Below are 24,936 nucleotides of genomic sequence, written 5' to 3'. Positions count from 1 at the left end.
TGGTGAAACCCCGTCTCTACCAAAAATAGAAAAAATTAGCTGGGCATGGTGGTGTGTGCCTGTAATCCCAGCTACTCAGGAGGCTGAGGCAGGAGAATTGCCTGAACCCAGGAGGCGGAGGTTGCGGTGAGCCGAGATCGTTCCATTGCACTCCAGCCTGGGCAACAAGAGTGAAATTCCGTCTCAAAAAAAAAAAAAAAAAAAAATATATATATATATATATATATATATATATATATATATATATTTATAAATATAAAATCTTTGATACTAAAATATGTATATTATATATATTTCTTGCAGTTTTCTATAACTGCTTCTCTTTGTCAAGCCATACTCTAATAACTGATGTACAACTAGATACTCTCCCCTCCTTCTTTTCTCCTCTCTTCTCTCTTCTTGCTCCCCAAACCCTCAGCTTTAATATGGTAAGAATTATGTCTTGGCTGCTCTTTGGAAAGGAAAGGATGATGTCCATTCAGTACGTAGGAACTGAGTTCTTGTCTGAACTCATCAGTGTGTTAGCTGTGTGACCTTGGAAAAGACACTGTCTCTCTGAGCCAGAGTTTTTTTTTTTTTGTTTTTGTTTTTGTGTTTTACCTTTGAAGTTAATGAAGGAAAGTGTCTATCCTTTCCACGTCTAAATTCATCCGATTTCCTGTAATTGAATATTCATCCTGAGATGTGTTGTCAGGGCCACTTGGTTCTGTCTCTGTTCTGGGTTTCCATTGTGTACCTAGGAAATGCTCCATAGCACTGGATGGACTGTCAAGCCAGCAGGAACGTCTAGATAGCTCCTGCATGTGTCGGTTCTTCTGAGTGGCTCTGAATTCAAACCTTCTGCCGAAACTGCCATGTCATCCTGAAGGGAAGTGGTATTGAACTCGAGGACCTATCCTTTACCTTTTTTATCACTCAGCCTCTTTGAGGAAAACATTTCTTACTTGCTTTTTTGGCTGTACTTAGTGTTTTTAATAAACCTATTATTTTAGAATGTTTTTAAATTTGTGGGGATGTGAAGATAGTTCGGAGTTCCCATATACCCTATATCTAATTTCCCATAGTAACAGCTTACATTAGCGTGAGACATTTGTCACAATTAAGAATCTATCATTACAGTATGTTTAACTAAAATCCATACTTTATTCAGCTTTCCTTCATTTTTACATAGTGTTCTTTTTCAGCTCTAGGATCTCGTTCAGAATGCTCCATTACATATAGTTGTCATGTCTTTTTAGACTCCTTTTATTTATGACTTTTTCCTAGACACTCATTTTCTTCAGTGACATTGATAGGGTTTTCTTAAATTAATTTTTAACTTTTATGTGTACATGGTAGGTATATATATGTATTTGTAGAGTACATGAGATATTTTGATACAGGCATATGATGCATAGTAATCACATCAGGGCAAATAGATTATCTCTCACCTCAAGAATTAATCCCTTCTTTGTGTTATGAACAATCCATTTTGAGGAGTAATGGTCAAGTATTTTGTAGAATATTCTTTAATGGCATTTGTCTATTTTTTTTTTCATGATTAGACTGAGGTGGGTTTTTTGGAGGAAGATCACAGAGGTAAAGTGCTATGCTCATCACATAATCTCAAGAGTATATAATATCAGCATGTTTTATAATTGATGATATTAACCTTGGACACCTGACTGAGATAGTGCTTTGTTTGTTAGGTTTCTCTACCATAATATTACTCACTCCTTCCCTTTCCATATTGTATTTTTTGGAAGGAAGTTCAAAGCACATTGTGCACAGTCAATGGAAATTTATTTCTTATTCATTTCACTGTCGAAGGTAGCTATTTCAATGGCTGTCATCTTTTCTTTACCTGTTATTCAGGGACCCGACATTCTTCCATTCTGTTGCTTCTGTAGCCCCTAGGGCTATGTTATCTTAATCTGGCCGGTGTTAAGGAAAAGAGAATGTGGAGGAGAATGTTTGCTTTTAAAAACCTTGGCCTGAAAATGGCACACATCACTTCCACTTACAATCCATATGACACTCATTCATCTGCCAAACCTAACTGCAAGGGAGGCTAGGACATATGGTCTAGCTGGGTGCCCAGAAAAAAGAGGAAATGGATTTCAGCGAAATGCTAGCAGTATTTGCCACACCACTTTAGAGCACAAAAGGGAACAAACCAACCCTTCCTCCCCACCATCTAATAATATAGCCATCATTTCATTAAAAAAAGAAAAATTGTAATGGAAGAGCATAATCTTAAAATCCAGGAGTCATATAAACTGAGAAAAAAAATAGCTTCATGGAAAACTTATTCCATTGACCCTATTTGTCTTATTGTCACTGTTGTGCTATGAACATTTGTTGAGAACAGGTACTTACTTGTGCGTCTGCATTTGAGAACCCTTTTTCTCAATTCTGTCTTTATCAGACTCTCCATCATTCCCAGAGTTGCCATGTTTTGTGTGGAATGTCCTTCCTCTGGTTTCCTTGCCTATGACAATCCTACACTGGAATGTGTAGGATTTTTTTTTTCTTCCTCTTTCTTTCTTTTATTTAACACCAAACTGGCGTGTCCGCATTCTGGGCCCCACGGCTGGGCCGATCTCGATGCAGACAGGTCAGCGTGGCTGGCCCTTTGGAAGGCGAGGCCGGGCTGCACTGCGAGAACCAGTGAGCTCCTCCCCTGCCCCCTCTCCTGGAGTTTGGAACTGTCAAGCTCCAGCTCCTACCGTCTTCCCCAGATTCAAGACCCCTGCGCCACCCACCCCGCGGGCCCGGCTGCGCTCGGAGGCCGGACCTGGCCTGCCTGGCCCGTGAGGATCTGCACCAGCAGGTCGGTGGCCAGCATGGGCGAGGGCTTCTTGAAGCCGATGGTCAGCAGCTGCTGGTAGTCCCCAAGAGGCTGTGGGCACAAAATCCATGAATAAAGGTCATCCTCGGCTGGTCCCAGGGACACCCATCTGCCGATAGACCACGGCTTCTGGATCTGCGGGCACGGACTGGCTGGACTCTGGCCTGTGTCCTCCCAAGTATCTCGATAGCACTGGAATGTGTAGGATTGTCACAGGCAAGGAAACCAGAGTAAGGACATTCCACACAGTGAAGTGCCTCATCCCAGCCTTCAGAGAGAACTGGTCCCTTGCTCCTTGGTGCCATCACACCAGTGTGCTTCACTTCCTCATTTAGCAGCTCTCCAAACTAGTATTAGATATAAATATGTTTCATGAATCAGACTGGGTGCTCCCTGAGGACAGCAAAGATTTTATTCATATCTTGGGTCCCCGAGCATAGTCTAACAAGTAAATGTGTGTTAGTTGAATGTACCCAGGATGCTGAGTGTGCTGAAAAGTGGTCTCATTTTGTACCTCCTTTCTTTAAAATAGAGCAAAACATGTTCTGGTTTTCCCCATTATAAAGGAGATCTCACTTATAATAGCCAAACCTTCATGGAGGAGGTGATGTTGAGCTGACCTTGGAAAGGTTGGTAGGACTTGATGGTAATAGACATATAAAATGCCAGTCAGGCTACACAGCTTTCTGTGACACATCTATGTTCAGGGTATTTTTTTTTTTCAATAGATGGTCAAGTCTCCTTGAAACTTCTATAATGCAGGATGTTCATTTTCACATATCACAACATAATTAAAACACAGACTCTTGGGCCTGTTCTGGTACTACTCTCAGAGGTTCGTGCTCAGAGTCTGATGCTCATTATCTTGAGCAGGAGTTACCAACCCGAATCCCCAGGGCTCCAACAGAGGGATGGCTCCACCAAGGCAAAAGAAGTGTTTAATTACAGGTACAGAAAGAGGAGCACGAAGGAAACAAACAATCATTTACGGGCACTAATGACTAAGCTGTCATGCCTCTCATTACCAATAAAACCATGACTTCTTAAAGTGACCTTATCAAGCTTATTAGAAGTAAAATATGACTTGTAAGACAGTTACCCTCTTCCTCTCTTCTATCATTTTCTATCCTCTACTTTTAGCCCACTGTTTACTTTAGTGGCTTTACAAGCTCAGTTAATATTTTACTAAAGCAAAAGCTAGAGTAAACATGTTCTTTTCTCAGAATTCTTCTTTTACCTCCCTTATAGCATGTCCTTGATTTTCATAGTTGAAACATTAGACTTTGATTAGGATATATATTTTATGGGTTTTCTAGTTCATACTCACTCATTCATGTGAAATTTGCAATAATCATAGTTAGGGTAGGACCGTTTTTTATCTTACTATATAGATTAAAAAACTTGAAATTCAGATGTTAGATGAGTTGCTCAGGGCCATACCGCATTTGTGGTTCAAATCTGTGGGTGGTTCTACCACATCAGAAGCTACCTGTCAGCCAGGTAGCCAAAGGTGGAGGCACACAGAGAGTTGTTTGCAGCAATGTTAGTTAGTCATGTGTTTCCTGACTTGTCCATAGTTATGGGATTGGATGAGCCTATGGAGGGTGTGCATTGAAGACAAATCCATTCTTCTATTTCTGCCACCACTCAAGGCAGAGGATTCTAATATGCTCAAAGTGAATAGAGACTCATATGAGGTAACAATCATTCAGTTTAACTTTCAGATTTTTATTGATGAGGACATTGAGACCCACAAATTTTAAAAATTGAATTTATTGGTGGAGCACGAAGGTTCACACCTGTAATTCTAGCACTTTGGGAGGCCAAAGCGGGTGGATCACGAGGTCAGGAGTTCGAGACCAGCCCGACCAACATGGTGAATCCCTTCTCTACTAAAAATACAAAAATTAGCTAGTTTTGGTGGCATGCACCTGTAATCCCAGCTACTCAGGGGGCTGAAATAGGAGAATCGCTTGAACCCGGGAGGCGGAGGTTGCAGTAAGCCGAGATTGTGCTACTGCATTCCAGCCTGGGCAACAGAGTGAGACTCTGTCTTAAAAAAATGAATTTATTTAACTCATAAAGACAGTACAAATCTATTAATTAGAATGCCTAATTTCCAGTTCAGTTCTTTTTTCATTAGCCTGTTCCCTCATTCCTGATTTTCTTGACATCTCTTTTGCTTCTTGGGACTGCTTTGAAAAAATGTGTTAACAGAAGCATTTCCCCATATGCCCAAATAATGTGAATGTGATCAAGTCACATGTGCGAAAGTCCCAACTGTAGACACTTGTTATAGTGTGTAGGCCAATTCCCAAAGAAATAGTCACATTAAATGCTTAACTAGAATTCTCCTTTAGACATAAACATCGATACGTGTATTCAGTGTAACACACAGTGCCTACCATATTGTTTGGCCGAAAAAAGACAGTCTTGGTAAACATTAGTTGAATAAATGGATGAAAGATGAAGTTGACTAGCTTAAATTCAGCAATTGTCCTTCTGAGGATACCATGTTGCTACTTCAGCAATCATACGATTTCTATCTTTGCCTCAATTTTTATCACCAGAAGCAGCATTTTTCTTTTTCTCCTCATTTTAATGAAATAATTACGGCTATAAGTGCACTAGAATAATTCATTTTTGCTCAACAATAGAGACAAAAATGGTGATGCGGTGGAAACTAGATTGTTGCTGGCAGCCAGCCCTGCAATGAAAAAGCTTTATATATTTATATTAGCTGATGCACAAAAATTCAAATGTGTTATACAAAGGTTAGTTTGAAGGTATTTGTGTTGTGGGAGTTTTTAAAAGTTGAGCAATCCTGGCTGAAATACTTAGAGAAATATGTATGACTTGACTTTTTTTTTTTTTTTTTTTTTTTTTAACTAGAGAAATGACCTTTGGAATACTGAGGCTCCTCTCTGGTGAAGTATTTAGTGAAGGTGAAATTTTCATTTTCACATATTTCCCAGTGACATCTCATGGCCACGGGAGTTTTGTTATTGCCTGTGGTTCTCATCCAAACTATTCTCTCTGGTTGAACTTAATTACAAATTCAAAACCCAGGAGCTTCTGATGGATAGCTGACATCCTGCAGAAATGGAAATCTTATGAACCTGATTGTGACTGCTAGAAACTTTAGTAATTACAGAGGCATTTTGGTCTAAACAATAATTCTGGAATGGGACTATAAACTTGGTGAAATCTTGTAGTCAGACACCAGATGCACAAGGGAGCAAAATAATTCACTTTTTAGCATGTCTCTATATTTTCCTAATCATAATTAGTCTTTATCTATTTGCATTTAGTTTACTGCTGAAAGTGTTATGGCTCTACCTCTAGATGGAAAAAAAGCATAGATATGTTACTGAAATATTCAACTTCCAAACACGTAATTCAATATTGAAGCTATTGGCATTTATGTATTTACTTACAGGATTTTTTAACAATTTGTAAGTGTGCATTTTTATAAGCCAAATAAAAATTTGAATAATTATTTTGTTTTGCAGAACCCCAGCTGAAAGGGATCGTGACAAGGTTATTCAGCCAGCAGGGATATTTCCTGCAGATGCACCCAGATGGTACCATTGATGGGACCAAGGACGAAAACAGCGACTACAGTAAGAAACATACACTTCTTACAATCTGATTCCAAATCAAATGTATGGCCCAGTGTATCTTATACTTAAAGCATTGCTAAGCTGCCTTACCGAACTATGCCTTTCAAAGCATTTAACTATGAATAAGCTAGTGTCTGTTCCTTTATCCTACTTGCAATGATTTCCTACAGCAAAGACACAGTTTGTGAGAGAGGGTATGCACTTAAGAGAAGGTAAGAGGCTTAAAGGTATTCCATTTGGTCAGTGGGCAAGAATATACTCCCATCACAATCTTTTTAGGCAAGATGATGATAAACACTCATAGGAACAATACAAGCATATCTTCTAACACAAGATGGTATTTAAATCCCAGAACCAAGTGATGAACAAGTTATAGTTCAATAATGAACAAGTTATATATTTCTTAGAACACAATTTCTGACAGACAGAAATTACCTGTTAAGGTAAACACTGAGTAATAACATATATATGTTATTTTACGTTAAAGGCAAAATTGCTGAATTTAAAAGAAAAATATATTTGAATATTATGAATATATATAGTATATATAATAAATATATATAATATAAAAAGATAATGAACACTGATAGACCTGAAATGGAATTAAACAATTTTTGGGGGGAAATGAAAATGCTGAGCATTCAAAGATTAATAACAATGTCTCTGGAAATAGTTTTTAAGTAATCTAACTGTAGAGTTGACAAGTTCAAAAACTAAATGCAATCATCAAGGTATGACAAAATGAATTTGCAGTCTATAGAAATTTCAAATATAAGCTCCAGAAGCAAGAATGATAGCTCTCGTATCTTTCAAATTTTGCATAATCATATATGGATAACTGAAGGTAAATTTATGTCATTCTAAAATTATGTACAATGCCATATTGTTCTTCTAACATTTGTCTGTCTTCACTGCTAGATCTTTAGCGTTGAGCACACAGTAAATGCTCACTGATGTCTGTCCAAACAAGTTGTGATTCTGATGGATGTGATTTTGCGATCAGGCTAATAATCTACCAAACTGCATAAAGTAATTTAGGAAGCCAGATATTTTATAGTGAAATGTCTTTTAAATTGATATGAAATACTTGAAGAAAACTTCAAAATCCCTAATGAATGAAAATGCTTTTGTCCTCCCTTTCTAAGTTATCTGTTCAATTAATATTACACATATAAAATATGATTTACAATAAAGAAAATACCTTATATAAAGAATTTCATTTCAGTTTTCTTGCTCAGTTTTTTTTTTTTTCTAAGTTGTTGATTGGCTGATTTTGGTTTGAATTGTCAGTTTGTTTCTGTGAAAGCATTTTTTAAATGATTAAAGCTTTCAATTAAGTTGAGAAGAATCAGGATGCTTTCTCTCTGTATATTCTCGCTTATTACATCTGTATATGAATGTAGATTTAGTGAGGCTACAAATACAGATGAAGTAGTCAGGGAATCACTTAGTTGTGTCACTTATCTGCATTAAGTCCAAGATATTACCAGTTCTCAGGGTTTTTTTTTTCTATAAAATGAGATGGCTGGAGATGATGATGATATATCAACATTGCTGTCAGCACCATCTATCTAACTTTTTAAAAAATTGAAAAATTATAAATGATGAAGATAGAATCAATCCCCAAGAAACCAATTAGCCATATCTATTCTACAAAATGCTACCTTAACCCAGCCAACTATTTTGCAGATGCATGACATTTATCATGGGGCAGAGAGACAGAAGGGTGGAAGTGCAAGTGTGGGGTCAAACTAGGACAAATCCTTACTTCACTCTTTCTAGGAAAATAATTGACAATGCTTGCTCTGCTGATGCTGGGTCAACTGCTAGTGTAAGTCTACACCTAGGTATACGTTTGTACCTTCCTCCATCCATATATATCTTAGCATAATGTCATTATGCATACCACACACAAACACACAGATACACACACACACCAGAGAGCATGCATTGTGTCAAATATGTACTTTAAAAAATTCTCCGAACTCATAAATTTAAACTAATATTTTGTTAAGATAAACTACTGCACATACTTTTTAATAAATTGTTTTTAAAATTAGGTGTACAAAATATAAAAATGAACACAAGTTTATCTGGATACTTAGCACTAGCTTTAAAATTAATTAAAAATATCAATTTATTTGAACCTCCTTGTTGTGATATCCCTGATGGAATATTGCTTTCCTTCGTTATCAGATATAGTAACTCCCTGGAATTCTGTATATCTCATATACATGCAATTTAAGAAAAAAATTTAATTCATAATGTTTTGCTTATTTTAAAAAATTTTGTTAGAATATTATCATAAATATATTTTGTGTACTCTAATTCCCAATATTATGGTTGTGAGGTTTGTATTTGGTAATATATTTGCTTTATTTCTTTGAATTTTTGTAAAATATTCCTCTGTATGAATGTATACAGACATATTTATTCACTTTCCTTTTGGTGTATAATTATTGTTTCTATTTTAAGGCCATTACAAATAGTGCTGCTAACATCTATCTTATAAATGTTGAACATGCCTTCCTTAACAGTCCTTTAAAAATTACACTTCTCACCTTGGAAGTCTCTATTTGCATATACCGCTTTTGAAACACGTATTGTTGCTGTTTGTTTATTTTTGATCTTCTTTCCCAGAAGAATATATGTTCCATGAGTGAAAAGATTTTGATTGATGCCTCATGCATCATTAGAACCTAGAATGAATAGGTCTCCAATACATTGTTAGCACTCAATACAAAGTGAGTAAATGAATGACTAGATGAATGAATGTCTCTATCAATATGTACAAAAGTTTGTATAGGTCATTGGCTAAAATACTGTTAACCACATATTTTTTAACTTAAAAAATCATTTAAGACTTCAGAAAAATTACAAAGTAATAAAAGTGAGTTCCACTTTTTACCCAGCTTCCCCTAATGGTGCCATTTTATATAACAACATAATGATCAACATCAGAAAATTAACACTAGTCAGTACTATTTACAGAGACCTACAGCTTTAATTAAAATTTGACCAGTTTTTCAACTAATGTGCTTTCTTCTGACCCTCTCCCCACATATTTTAATGAAGAATATCAAATAAAAACAAATAATTTACACTTACTTTGTGAGAGTGGGGGTTAGAAGCAAAAATATCAGAGAAGGATTTAAATTCTACTCATGTCTTTTATAGAAAAATTATAAGCCTCTAAGTTGTTAAAATGTCTTTTCTTTCTCTACTTTGTGTGTGTAGGAGTAGAAGCAGTTGATTGTTTGAAAAAAGAATCTTGTTACTATGAACATCTGTCAGAAATGTGTTGTTTGGTTCACTAGACATCATTAGGTCTAACCAACCTTACCACAGTATCTTGCACGGAATTGATAAAGACACCTGTTCTTTTGTTCATGAAGAAAAGACTAATTATATGTGATTGAGTACAAAACACAAATGGATTTGTCGGCAGTAACAGATAGTAATCTCTGCAAATGTAATGATAAAAAATGCAAAACTGTTGGAACACTAGAACAAAAAAAGACAATGGCAGTTTGGAGGGTATTAATAGGAATATTTTACATAAAATTAAAAAGCTAATTATTTTGTTTCCTGAGTTACCATAGAACAAGAGGTCAAAAAATGCAAGGGAGGAAACAATGACGATATTATAACCAAATGTATTGTTCTCTTTATCTCTGAACAATAAAATATTGAGAGCCATTTGACTATGGAATTGGCTGCCTGACAAGTTAGTACAATGGTGAGACTGGAGATATTCAAGCAGATGCCATTCTGGCACTTGAGGCAAAGGGAGGGGTTTATAAGAAAACCCCCTTGGTGTGGGAGGAGGAAGCAAAGTGGTAGTGGTGGGGTTATGGTTTCAGAACTCAAGTGACTATTAAGGTCTCCTTTGGTCCTGATATTCTTTTAAAAATTATTTTGAATAGATAAGTACATGGTTCAGAATTGCAAAGGCGCAAAAGGGCGTATAGTTGAGAAATAGCAAAACAGTCTCTGAGAGCCAGAAGGTGGCTTGGCACTCCCAAGAAGACTTGGTTTCCTTCTGTTGAATATAGACAACTGTGCAACATTTGAAATTAGACAAAGCCACTGAGACATGATGAGTCAAGATAAAAGCAAACTTTGTAATCATGTCTGACCACAGACAAAAACAAACATGTTTCCTAAACTGCAAAATGACCAAATATGTCTCTGTCCTAGATTATATGAGTGGCTGCTGGTTCTTTACGAAACACAGCTTTAACCTTGCTCTGTTCTTCTTGCCCTCTAGAAAAGAATTACTAAGATAGTAGCCATAGAATTACAACCACATCCTTAGAGCATCCAATCTGGGGCAGATCCACATTTCTTTGAGCCCTCCTTAAAACCACTTGACACACACCCAAATCCTATAAATCTTTTCTTACGTTCTTTTGCTAAGACACTCCAGTTCTGCTCTGCTGTGTATTTTTCCTTCTTGCTGAGAGTTGTTAAAACAAATTTTGTTCAACCATGGGTGTGTTTCTGATATTCATTAGAATTCATTGACCCAATCCAAAGCAATTTTCTTTCACACCCTTTCATTGCCACCTGGTCACATTCTTGGTATTTTCCTGATACAGTCTGTGCACTTATCAACATGTACAATATCTATCCATCCATCCTTCTGTCTCTATCTATCTACTATATTGATCTATCTATTCAGTGCCTTCTTTTAACTTAAAATGTGTATCTGCAAGATTTTCCCATAGTAATACATATTTAAATAGATCATTTAAATACCTAATTTCCTATAGGTATTTTGCTAATACAAACAATGCTATAAAGAATATCCTCCTATATAAGTCATTTTTCACATATATAAGTATACTTCCAGGATTGTTACTTAGAAGCAGAATTGCTGTATGTGCCTTCTTCATTTTGAAAGATATTACCTAATGGTTCTCCCTTATGCAAATTTACTCTAAGACTGTCTGTTTCCTTATCATCTAGTCAACAAAATGTATTAGCATTTTGGTTCTAGCTAGTTGCAGTGGCTGACACCTGTAATCCCAACGCTTTGGGAGTCAGAGGTGGGCAGATCACCTGACAGTCGGGAGTTCTAGACCAGCCATGGCCAACATGGTTGAAACCCTGTCTCTACTAAAAATAGAAAAATTAGCTGGCTATGTTGGCATATGCCCGTAATCCCAGTTACTCAGGAGGCTGAGGCATAAGAATTGCTTGAACCAGGGAGGTGGAGGTTGCAGCGAGCAGAGATTGTACCACTGTACTCCAGCCTGGGTGACATAGCGATACCCTGTCTAAAAGAAAACAAAACAAAACTTGATTCTTTGTTACCTTAACATATAAATTTTAATTTCTTTTTTTAAATTATGAGTTAGATTGAACATTTATTTAAGGGTGATCTGGACTTCCTTTCCTATGAACTGTCTGCCTATATCTGATTCTATGAAATGTCCTTTTTTATTTTTAAAAAATCTATATTTAAAGAATCAGTTCTTTGTTTTGATTTACCTTTTTTTATTTTGCTAATTCTGTTGCCTTTGTTTTTTCTTTTTTTTTTTTTTTTTGGCCATGCTTTATTCTTTTTTTGTTTTATTTAAATATGCTCTCCTGCCCTCAGCATTTCTTTCCAATTTAAAAAGGCTGTATTTATCCAAAATTATTAAAAAACAGTCTCCTGTGTTTTGTTTTAGTAATGTATTCTTTCGTTTTTTATATTTGATATTTAGTTAATCTGGAATTTACTTCTTAAGATTCTCTCAGTCTAGAATTCTAATACTTTATGTTCTTATCAATTATAAATACAAATACAGTTTCTTTAGATTTTATGAATGTGTTAAATTCACTATGAGTTTAGCGTCAACAAACATTTCAAAACGGTCTGTGTCTGATTTTCAGAAAACTGATTGGAAATGTAAAAGTTTAGTCATTCAGTTATGTTTTCTATACAATACCAAACATATGATGTTTTAATACCAACAGTCACAAGTATATAGACACAGCCAAAATCAGCAGAAGCTTTTATTGCTAAACTGTGAACAGAAGTATGATCCAAATGTTTAGCTGGGGGGAAGTTATGAATGAAATCTTGTATTTCTTATTATAACAGCATGCAGGTACTACAAAATATTATACAAATGTTCTAAATTTGCTAGAAATGTGTTTTCATTGACTGTGTTTTAATTTTAGAGATAGTGCCTCCAAATAATATTTGTGGAAAATTTGACCAAACAGTAATTATTTTCTTTTTATTTATTTTTTAATTTTTTATTGCATTTTAGGTTTTGGGGTACATGTGAAGAACATGCAAGATTGTTGCATAGGTACACACGTGGCAGTGTGATTTGTTGCCTTCCTCCCCATCACCTGTATCTGGCTTTCTCCCCATGCTCTCTCTCCCTAACTCCCCACCCTCCGCTGTCCCTCCCCTATTTCCCCCTTACTCCCTTACATAAACGCATAATGGGATAACTTCCCCAGATTTTTTAGCCTCAATTCCTCACTTTCTTCTTGATGTTAGATATATTTTTGATCATAAGACTTCTGTTCCCATGTATCTTTCTGGTCAATAAAGCAAAACATGAGTCATTTGAAATTATATTCTTTTCTATTTGCCCTATGACTTTTTATGGGCATATTTCTAGGTAGAATACATAGTAGTTAAGAATCTTATTGGAGCTACTTAACCAAGTGTATTCCTAGAAAGAGCTGAGGACTGAGGTTGATCTGTTTTTGGCTCTATGTGATGACTGGTGCTTTGGCTTTGAGCAAGTAATATAAACTTTCTTTGATTTATACAAATTTGGATAGCACAAAATTATAGGAGCCAAGAATCGCTAAGCTTTTGATAGTCTTTTATTTACTTCTGATATAGAAGTAAAAGTATACTCAGAAAAACTGATTGACAGCTTCCATTTCCCTAAATACCCTTTGTTCTGAAAGATGTGTTACCAGCAGGAAGGAAATCATTAGTTTGCAAATCCCTATGTGATATTCTCAGGGTGTGTTTAAAGATCTAGAGTTGCACATATAAATGGTAGAACCAGAATTTGAGTCCAGGTGATCTGACTTGAGATTTTTTGCCTTTGGATTAGTTATTTAATCCCTCTCAGTCTTAAATTTCTCAGTTGTTAAATCACAATAATAATATTTAGATCACAGGACTGTTGTGTAGATTAAATGGGTTGATTCCTGAAAAGTGCTTTAAGCAGTACCTAGAACATAGTAATTCTTAATAAATGTCATCTGCTGTCATTATTTTAATCAATAGAGATGAAAGACCCCTTGTTTGCAAGGAGCTCATCCACAGTGACCATTTTAACAGAAATAGAATTCTTAGCAGTGGCAGCTAGTGTTATATGGAAAAATTTGAATGTGTTTACACTGGTGGGTATTGAAGTGTAAGTCAGCAATCACATAAAATGTCTAGTTCCTAGACCAGCAGCATCTACGTATCTGAGAACTTGTTAGAAATACAAATTTTCCAGCATCACTCCAGACATGCTGAATCAGAAACTGTGAGGCTGGGGCCCAGAAATCTGTGCTTTGACAAGCCTTCCAGATTATTTGGATGCACTGCAGCAAGTACAACTGGCATCTTTCCTCTGCCCCCAGGATTTGAAGTGCTCACATTTGCTAATGAAGGGAATCTCTGTTCTGAGACTGCGAAGCCTATTTCTGTGGGGATCTGACTCCTAATTTAATAGGGAAAGTAGAGGTCTGTAGGCTCTGAAATTCAAACTTTCTATTACCTTAAATATGTGTGAAATCTGTTACATTTTGGTTTATTACCTGAAGAGAGCCAAGGCTCAATTCTGGACAGATACATGATCAAAGTTTGGAGAATTACAAAAAAGAATAAAAAATACATGTAGTGATAAAGGTCAGTCTGTATCACAGAGTTGGGTATCTTGGAGCTTTTACATATATAAATTTCTTTCACTTGCAATGTCTTTGCTCATCTTACCCACCTTGCAAGCCACTCTCACCCTTCAGAACTCTCCTCAATTCTTGCTTCTTTTGTCCATGTGAGGTCTTCTTTAGCCATCTTGTCTCAACTGCTGCCCCTATACAAAATCCCACACTCACTCACTTTACTGTATTTGAGGCTTGTGCATATGTTTACAGCTGCTCCAGTAGCATTATACTGCAATTCCTTATCTGCTTTTGTGTTTTCCCTATTAAAGTATGACTTCCTTATTTGCCCTTCTGCCTAGCTGAACAATGGAGATTTTCCAAAATCCCAGGATCTGCAAATGTGTTACATTTAGCTGGCATGCTTGGGGAGTGGGGAATGATTATATTTAAGAAATAGATCCATCTACTTTTCTCTCACATTTTCTTCCTACCTGCCTAGGCCCTGAAGATTTTTTGTTTGAGATACCTGTGGCTTTCACTCAATGTTTGTTAAATCAAAATAACAGAAAACAACTTTAAAGGAACAGCATAAATCCCTTAAATATCACCAATTGTAAGATAAAGTGGCTTGGGCTGTGAGTCAGACAGCCTGGTTTCCAGTCCAGGTTCTTTCTCTAAATAGCTGAGTGAACTTATTTAAGTCCCACAAACTTTCTGTTCCTTGGTTTACTGCTCCCCCACCCCCACCATTTCTTCTCTGAGGAATGAAACCTTTGTTTTCTCCTCTGTTAAATGAGGTGTTTAGAAAAGATAATAACCAATATCTCTGATAGATCTGAAATTTTGCAAACATTCCTTGGTTTGTGCCTCCAACCCCCATTTCTCCTCTGAGGAATGAATTCTTTGTTTTCTACTCCGTAAAATGAGATGTTTAGAAAATGTAATAGCCAGTATCTCTGACAGATCTGAAATTTTGCAAGCATACAAGTTGACAATGATTTTTGTTTTCACCTTCAAAAAATGGGAAACTTTTTATTTTAAAGGAGGGCAAAATTGTAAGAGCAGATAGTATAGTAGTTTTTACACTGAATTAGAAAATAGTGGTGAATTCACCTCTACTTCTAATGTGTATGTATACAGATTTCAAGCACTTCTCAGTACCCCTATTGGCACTCTCTAGTCCAAGCTACTCTCCTCTTTCTGTGGACTTTTGCAATAGCTCTCTAAATGGTCTCTTTACTTAAGGCTTTCCCCCTTCAGCCTATTTTCCACGCAGAAGCCAGGGTGACCCAGTTAAAAGATAAAATGAAATAAACTCACTTCTTTGCTCAATCCCTTTCATCAGGTATTATTTGGAGTAAAAGTCAATGACCTTTTTCCTATGACCAATAACATTTTATATAATCTCACCCATTGCTTCCTTACTTCGTCCCTCCTGTTATCTCTCTTCTTTCTTTCCACTGGCCTTCTTGCTGTTCCTCAAACACACCAACCATGTGCCTTCCTGAAGGCATTGGGACCAGCTGTCCCCCTCTTTGTGGAATGTTCTTCCAAATATCTAAACAGCTCAATCCCTCATAGTCTTTATACCTCACTAAAAAAGAAGCCTTCCAGCCTGGCCAATATGGTGAAACCCCATCTCTACTAAAAATACAAAAATTAGCTGAGCGCGGTGGAGATCGTGCCACTGCACTCCAGCCTGGGTGACAGAGCGAGATGCTGTCTCAAAAGGAAAGGAAGCCTTTTCTCAAAAATGTCTTTTTCTGAATAATCTATATACATTTCAGTCCCTATCCTCAATATTTCAGTCTTCTTTGGCTACTTGAATTTTGTTTTCTTCTTTAGAACCCTGACCACTATCTAATGTACCTGTTTTATTATATCTTCTTACTACTAAAATATTACTTATATATACCACACAGTTTTTTCATTCTATCTTATACTTGGTTTTGTTATTTCTTCCACTAATTATGCCATCCTCTAAAAGCCTTTTGTCTTTGAAACCTATTTCTGATTTAACTGTACCTTCTACTGTCTTCTCTGAACAAACTGCACATACTTTATAATTTAATGCTGTTTCATCTGTATGTATTTATTGGGTATATGACTGGCTGACTTCTTTTTGGCTGTGAACTACTTAAGGACATTGATTATACCTGCTTTATCTCAGTGTTGGCCTGAGTTCATTGATAGTAGCAATAGTATAATCATTATACCATTGAAATGGAAAGACTTAATAAGAACGTAATCCTCATGCAGGCAGTGAGCTTTGTCTGCATTTTGCACTGTTAAGTCTCCAGCACCTACAAGAATACCTGGCATATATTAGGCATTCAATATTTGTTGAATAAATGAGTGAAAGTCAATTCATAGATCAATGCCATCAAAAACGAATATGACTTCGTGTAACAATGCCCAGCTTGAAAAATTAATGCTAATTGGATCATGCTTGCATTTTGTTTTGAGAATGACACATAATTTAAGAGAATTCAAGGGTTGAGTAAGGAATTCATTGTCTATTATGTAAATAAGAAGAAAATGAGTATGCTTAGTCTGGAAAAGTGAATTCTATAGCAATAGTAGTAAAAGAAGATGTTTTCACAGTGTTACATAGATTCTCAAAATGTTACATGAATATATATTCATGGTGATAATTATAGAGACATCATTTTCTGAAAATATATAAATGGTATATTTGCCCATAAGAGAGAGAGTCATTGCTTTTATTATTCATCTATGGGCAGCAGTGTAAATTTAAACATATGGTTCAGGAAAAAGAAAATATACACTCAGGTGTTTCAAGAATAAGAAACTAAAAACAGGGTTTCTTGAAGTTGTGCAAAAGAGTATTAAAGTTTTGATGAGTGAGATTAGAGATTATTTTAAAATTTCTAAAATCATTACCTTTCTTTGAGGCTCTAAAATGAGAGTTGATTTGCTCCATGTAGGGTAAGTAGAATTCAATTCCACTATACCATATCCTGTACTTTGTCTTCAATGTAAGTTATTGATTACAAGGTTGTATAGATTTGTTCGTATTCTTAGTGAATTACAGTGGAGTTTCTTATATGTCCCTGGTTTGATTAAGCACTATTTTTAGCCACTGACTAAATAAGGTATAAATTATAAATGAATGTTCATATAGGTTAGCATTTTTCAGGGCATACTACCATGAAACATAAAGAAGAACTACATATTTGGAATGGAGGATTTGGAAAATAAAATGATCATGTACGTAACAAACATTATTTCTTAATCTTTGACTTGGGGACATCAGATAATAATAACTAATGTTTACCGAACACTTTCTAACTGGTTAGTACAGGTCTGAAAATTTTTGAAATTGTACTCAGTTCTTGTAATAACCCTACAAAAGTTACTACAATCATTTCTATTTTGAAGATGAGTAAACTGAGGCACAGGAAGGTTAAATCATCAGTTCATGGCTACACAGATATTAAATGATAAACCCAGGATTTGAATTCAGCAAGTTTAGTTCCAATGTTAGTAACTTCATCTAGTTTACACTGTATCTTGAATTTTTGTTTCCTGGTTAATATTTCTCAGTGGATAATAAACAATCTCTTAAATCATACCTCTGCATTCTTCAGACAACACTCTTAAGAGACGTTAAGAAGGGAACATGGTTTAGTTCTAAAATATTATGGTGGTTTACTTTAGATAGGCTAAACAGTGAACTTGCAAGGATTTTTCTTCAATGTTTGATGTATTTAAAATGTAAATTAAAATAGTTTTTAGAGATAGTAAACCATTATACATTAATTTTAAAAATCTTAAATAACCTGGTTGCATATTTCATATATCTGATAGGATGTGTGCGTGATTGTATGTGGATATATATTTTCATGTATTATTCAACAGCCTAGATAAACTGGTACTGAACAGACATCCAGCCAAGATCTAGTGAGGTTGCACTTAGTACATCCATTTCCCTTGATATTGAGTCTGAATGTAGGACATATACCTATGTCAAACTATGTACAACACTATTAAGCCCACTCCGTAGTATTATAATTGAATTTTTAAAAAATATCCTAAAGAGAATTCCTTGCTCCTTGATACTTAGTTATAAGCAGAAAACATTGCTGTTACTGTTTCTATTGTATATACCAGGGATCATTTTCCATACTTGAGGAAGCAGAACAGTGTTATGAATAGCCCATAGGATTTTAGGGACAGACAATCATGGATATTAATAAGGGTATCTCCACTTACAGGTGGACAAACTTGGGCAGTTGGTTTAACACTTTAAAACTAGAGTTTCTCATCTGGAAAATGGGAATAATATGTAGGAGATTTAAGTTAATAATATCAAAATGTACCATTATGCTAGGACGTGCCTTGGAAAGTCTCAGCAGGAGATATTAATGCTAACTGAAGAGTGATCAAGAGCAATTTCAGTAAAAATGAAGGACTTGAGTAGAGCTTTGACAAATTGGGTAGGAAGCCATTTTTGAACCACCTCTGTAGTTTTAGCACTCTTTTAGGCCCTAGACCAACCTTCTTTTCTTTGGGAGAATTTATCGAAGTCTAACTTAGATAAGGTTAACCTCCAGTGCCCTTGAATTTTCCCTCTGAAGGAGTTGGAATGTACAGTTACATATGGTCTCTTCACAGTCTTTGACACTGCTGATGATCTGAGCAGAAGAGTTCTACTGAGATGCAAAGGAAGACAGCAGCCTCTCCTCATAGATCCAAGATCTCTAGAACAATGGCTCTGAAATCTTTGTTTTCGAATCAGTGTGTCTGGAGTGGGGCCACACTTTGAGAACCAAGCACACAGCACTTCTCAAACTTTAAATGCATTGTAATTGTGTTAAAATGCAAATTTTGATTCATTAATTCTTGGATACAGCCTGAGTTTCTGCCTTTCCAACAAGCTCCAGATGATGAAGATGGTGTTCATACTTTGAGCAGCAAGGTTTGGTTCATTGACTGGTAACATTTGGGAAGAATCAGTATCGCCTGTGAGCTTGCTGGAACTATGCCAGGCTATTGAATATTAAATTGTTTTTCAACAATGAAACATATTGGAATAATCTGAGGAGTTAAAAAGCACTTGTCTTCAATTCCAGGGATTTTTATTTAATTATTAAGAGTGTGGTCTGGACATCAGAATTTTCAAACCTTTCAGAAGGTTGTAATACACAGCAGAGTCTGTGAACCATTAAGCTAAATTATCTCTGTAGAGTTGTTTTTCTTCAGTTTTTAAAGTTTGCATTCCAAATTTACATTATTATAACTTCGAGCCAAAGTTATACAATAAGATATTGATTTTAAATTAAAGTGCAAGTCATTGCTGTTCTTCTGTGAAATATTTCATGCTACTTTATTATAAAAGGAGGCCCTCAAGTAGGAGATGACCAATCAATCGCTCAAGTGCCCCTTCCTGTGTCCACAGCAGACATCATTAAATTCTCACAACAATCACTGTGGCCTGGCTTCAGATGTCTCCTTAAGACATTGTTTCAAGCAGCTACAACCAAATGATTGGGTTTTCACATATGCCTGCCATATGCATGCTTTATTTTCATTAATGCCAACACATTGAAGGCCAGCTGCATTCTGGTTACTGGGTTAAATGAATCTGATATAATTCCTGCCTTCTAGCTGTTCCCAGAGCATAAGAGGTTTTACATTTTAATGTAAAATAAAACAATGCACAGTGTCACAGGTACTACTGAGTGATTAGAAGAATTGCCAGATTTCAGAGATCTAACAGATCCTCAAAAGCTGTGGTGATCAACAAAAGTTGGTTTAAAATCAATTCTTGAAGAATAGGAACAAAATAAATAAATTAAGATGAGGACAGCTGCATTTCAGTTAAGGAGGCACAAAATCAGAAAGTGGAGAAAGCTTCTGTCATGTTGGGGAAAAATTAACCCACCAATTTGCATGAAGCATAGAAATGATCTGGAAGTGTCATGGGGCCATATTTTAGAGTGCCTTAACTGACACTTAGGGGAGTTTCAGCTTTATATTGTAGAAAATGGGGAACAAATGAAAGATATTGAACAATGAGTGAAATGTGGTACTTTAGAAAAATTTTCTAACTGGAGATTATAGTAGACATGAGTGGAATGAGAGATTTTTGAAGCAGAGAATAGTGAGGGAAAATCTTATTTTATTTTTCAAGTCCTTTTTTATCCCTTCATTTCTAAAAACCAATCTTTCCACATTATGTGAATTTCTAGAGATGACTTAATATTTTTGGAATGAGGCAGTCATATTTTCTTCTTTAGGGATTAATGGTAACGAAGTGCAGAGCTTTGCTTGAGCATATCTAAATCAACTCAAATAAGTTTGCTTGTATTGTGTGTGTGTAATTTTATCTAAGAAAAACTAAAGATTTTTTACTTTCTGAATAGGATGGTTCTACTTGGCTAAATATTTCCTGGTAAGGTTTTCACATTTTCTTACTATAGTCTATTTTTCCCACTTTCTTCACAACTACTTGAATTGTGATCATTGGAATTTTATTTTATATCTTAAGAGCAACAATATTTTATAGTTTTATAGTCACCAGAACCTAGTTTCACATCTTAGCTTTTTCACTAGCTGACTTTATAACCTTGGGAAAACAACATCTTTGAGCCTCAGTTCCCTGGTCTGTAAAGACAGATGCATAGTACACATGTGGTCACTTTTATCTATTTTAGACTTTAACTATCATGATGGCAGGTACCACTTCTGTCTTTCTGCCACTCTATTACAAGTGCCTGACACGATGTCTGGAATATATGTGATGAATTAATGCATAAACCTATAGTCCATAGTATTGATTTTGGCAACATAGTGTTTGATGAAAGATTTATAGAAGATGCAAATCTAAAAGTTTCAAAACATGCAAAGATTTCTTGGAGGATGTTTTTGCCCATGGATCTTATGGACTGTCACCTGTGGTGTTCTCTGAATTCTTCAGATGGGCTCTGAGACAAGTCTGTCTAAGATAAATGGCAGCAGAGAATGAGTAATGACAGGCATTTGCTTTCATTATCGATAGTGATATGCCTCATTTTTCATCTTAATGGAAAAAATCACATTGAATTGACTTGTTAATTATGCAAATTTTTGAAGATCTTTGAAGTGTCATAGGAAAGGCTATGTAATGTCATCAGGATTAAAAGCCAATGGCAGGACTTCTACCAGAGCTAAGGCAAACATTTCTACTATCTTTTATCAAAGAAAGAGATCATAATGCTGCTCATTTTTATTATGCTGAAAACTCACAGCGTATGCTGTCAACCAGTGCTTAGAAGAAAAGTTTTAGTCTGAAGTCCCAAACCACTAGTCAGCTCTGTAAGTTAATAAATTCAGTGGGAAAATAACTTAGTCAGTTGGACTATTTGGTCAGTTGTTTATAAAACAGGGCATCATACTTAATACAGTGAATCAATATAGCTCAAAGTATGTTGATGTTTACATTTTTAACAATGTTTTATTTTAACTACATAGTTGTTTTTGCTTACAAGTTCTTCCATGTAAGGTAAAAATACATGCTTTATTTCTCCCATAACTTTTTAAAAAATTTACATTGAAACATGGAATAATGATCACCCAGCCGTGTTCCTCCTAATATGAAAACTCCAGATTTGGAGATATAAAAACAACAATGACAGCAAAATCACTAAAAACACTGATAGTCGTGCTTTGTATCTTTTATGGTTTAAAAAGTGGTTTGTTTTTATTACCTCATTGATCTTCATAACTATCCAGTGAAGCATTCAGAGCCTAGAAATGCTCAAAGTGGTTAAATCATTTATGCCTAGTGTTCCATTATTGGAACGCTAAGCATGTGGGAATTATTTATATCCTGCTGCTCAAGGTCATCACCATAGTCTTCAAAAATTCAAACAATTGCAACCTCATTAAACTATTTGGAGTCACTAAGACCACAAAGCTGTTAAATTTTAGAACTAGGTGTCATGAACTAAAGCTATGACCTCTACGTAGCTTACATTTAGTCCTCACCAAGTCTTGTTTCCTTGACTTAAAAGCTAAAAGAATAGGGCAAGTTACATTTTTCCTTTAATTTCTGTAAGAAGTGCTGTTTTAGAGGATTAACAAAAATTGTTTCAGCTTTATTTTGAAATGCAATGTGAATGCAAAACAAAAACATATTTCATACTTGAAGAATTCCTAGTTTTCAGGGAAACTCAGACAAACATATAAATATGAATAATCACTTTGATAAGTGCTGTGTATGGAATGCTGTGGAATTAAGGTAAGGGAATGAAAAATTAATTTGCCTGGGTGAACATTCCATTGTACCATAATTTATATAACCATTTTTGTATTGGAAGATTTAAGAGCTCAGACCATGTCCTACTTTGCTGGATATTCAATAATAGCACTTTCCTACTGAGAATGCATAGAGTGAATAATTGACTTAAGTAAATTATAAATCATAGAAATAAATATTAATTTCATAACTAAGGAAGAACCAATTGAGTGACCTGAAAATATTATAAATATTACAATTATAGATGTTATTGTGAGAGACTATAGGATTTATTATAGGAGAAAATAACCTATAGTAGTAACTTAATATAAGATTTCGTAGGATATGATCTTATCCACACTCTAATAAAATATCTTGATTGAGAACATTTTGGGATGTAGGAAATGATACTGAATCTTCAAGAAAATCTAACATTGAAAATGCACCGATTATAAACACAAATATCCCCATTCTCTCTCAGTATGTTCCACTTGGGTTTTTAATGGGTCATAGAATGAGTCTTTTTTTATTGGCCATTTGACAAAATAGACCTATAATTTATTTTATTTTATTTTATTTTATTTTGAGACGGAGTCTCGCCCAGGCTGGAGTACAGTGATGCCATCTCTGCTCACTGCAACCTCTGCATCCTGGGTTCCAGTGATTCTCCTGCCTCAGCCTTCCATGTAGCCAGACTACAGGCACACACCACCAAACCCAGATAATTTTTGTATTTTTAATAGAGACAGGGTTTCAACATGTTGGTCAGGCTGGTCTTGAACTCCTGACCTCCTGATCTGTCCACTTCGCCCTCCCAAAGTCCTGGGATTACAGGCATGAGCCACCGTGCCTGTCCTAGACCTAGAATTTCTAAATACAACTTTCCTCTTTGTACCTTTCTTCATTACAAGCAATAACAAGTCTGTCCTCAGAAGTTACTTGGAAAGATACTGGATTTACATGTTCCAAATACAATTTGTAATGAGCTTTTCCCCCCTTCTATCCTTCCTTCCTCCCTCTCTCCCTCTCTTCCTCTTTTTCTCCTTCTTTTCAACTTCATTGGTTGTCACATTGTTTTCTTAAGCGTTTTGGATTGATTGTTACCTTTTTCTTACTAGAATAATATGGTGTGGATAATATCCAGGTAGAAATTAAGCTGAGTAGAAGATAGCACTTTTACAAAATACATGTTTTGGTCCAAATCATTGGATAGGATGTTTATTTTTTATTTTGTTGAGACGGTTTTGCTCTGTTACCCAGGCGGAAGTGGAGTGGTGAAATCATGACTTACTGCAGCCTCGGCTTTCCAGATTTTGGCTGTCCTCTGACCTCAGCCTCCCAAGTAGCTGGAACCACAGGCACACACACCACACTTGACTAGTTTTTTTATTTTTATTTTTGCAGAGATGGAGCCTCCCTGTGTTGCCCAGGCTAGTCTCAGGCTCCTGGGCTCAAGTGATCCTCTTGCCTCAGCCTCCCAAAATGCTGAGATTACAGGCATGAGCCATCATACCTTGCCAGCAAGATGTTAAATATCTCAATTGCAACACATTCTCCCAACTCTTTCCTACCTCTTAATTCCCCCAACCTTCTATCACTCTACACACGTACATACTTTTACCCTCACCAGGCACATGCATCCCATGATTCTGCCATCTCAGACTTTGTAGCATGTAGGTTTTTGGGCTTTCCTTTTAGAGTCCATATTTGAATATAGCCTATGTGTAATACATATTATCTTCAATTTTTTTCTTACATACTTAATTATAAAAATATGTTCTAGAAAATTTACAGATAAACATGCATAAGGAGAAACTACCCCTGATCCATGTATTTATTCAGCAAATATTGAATAATTGCTTTTAAAATCATGATATCATTTCTAGTCATTGGGGATTATAATAAAAATTTCTGGTTCCTTCAACTTGCCCTTAAAGTAGTGGAAGCCTCAGAAAGATTCACAGATAAAGGTCTGTTCACTATTGATCACACCTGTTGTGTTCAGCACCCTTTTGTTTTTAGCCCAAGCAATACATTTGGCATATAGTAAGTGCTCAACAAGTATTTATGGTAAGAGTAAATGACTGCTAAGTCAGGTTTTTACAAATGCTGTATGCAAGTTCAACAGTAAATTACTAAGGCCAAGGTCCTACCCCAAAGGTTAGGATAGTACTTTTCATTTTCTCGATTTTTTTCACTTTGTACCCCTCAAAGAAGTTAGGACTTTTATATACTATTAAATGAAGCTATTTTAAGTAGTCAAATACTGAGTTAATAATAAAATGACATTTTGCATATCAAAATGCCTAGCAGGAAGTCTGAAAAAAGTAGACATACATTGAATATTATCTCTTTAGTTTTTCTTTTGTCATTTGCTACTTTCTCTCATCTTCTCCTTC

The 24,936-nt window shown here is 35.7% G+C and overlaps 1 protein-coding gene across 2 annotated transcripts in view; it reads left to right on the top strand.

Annotated features, from left to right (window-relative positions):
• Positions 1-24,936, top strand: part of FGF12 (fibroblast growth factor 12) — a 594,839-nt gene that overhangs the window by 369,621 nt on the left and 200,282 nt on the right. For both annotated transcript variants that reach the window (XM_010337730.3, XM_003927020.4), the window contains one exon: positions 6,343-6,453. In XM_010337730.3, coding sequence (XP_010336032.1) covers positions 6,343-6,453 — 111 coding nt within the window. The remainder of the gene's footprint in view (positions 1-6,342; positions 6,454-24,936) is intronic.

The sequence above is a fragment of the Saimiri boliviensis genome, chromosome 8 (genome assembly GCF_048565385.1).
Source record: "Saimiri boliviensis isolate mSaiBol1 chromosome 8, mSaiBol1.pri, whole genome shotgun sequence".
Lineage (NCBI taxonomy): Eukaryota > Metazoa > Chordata > Mammalia > Primates > Cebidae > Saimiri > Saimiri boliviensis.
The sequence above is the reverse complement of the archived record's forward strand: the minus strand, read 5'-3'. Positions and strand labels throughout refer to the sequence as shown.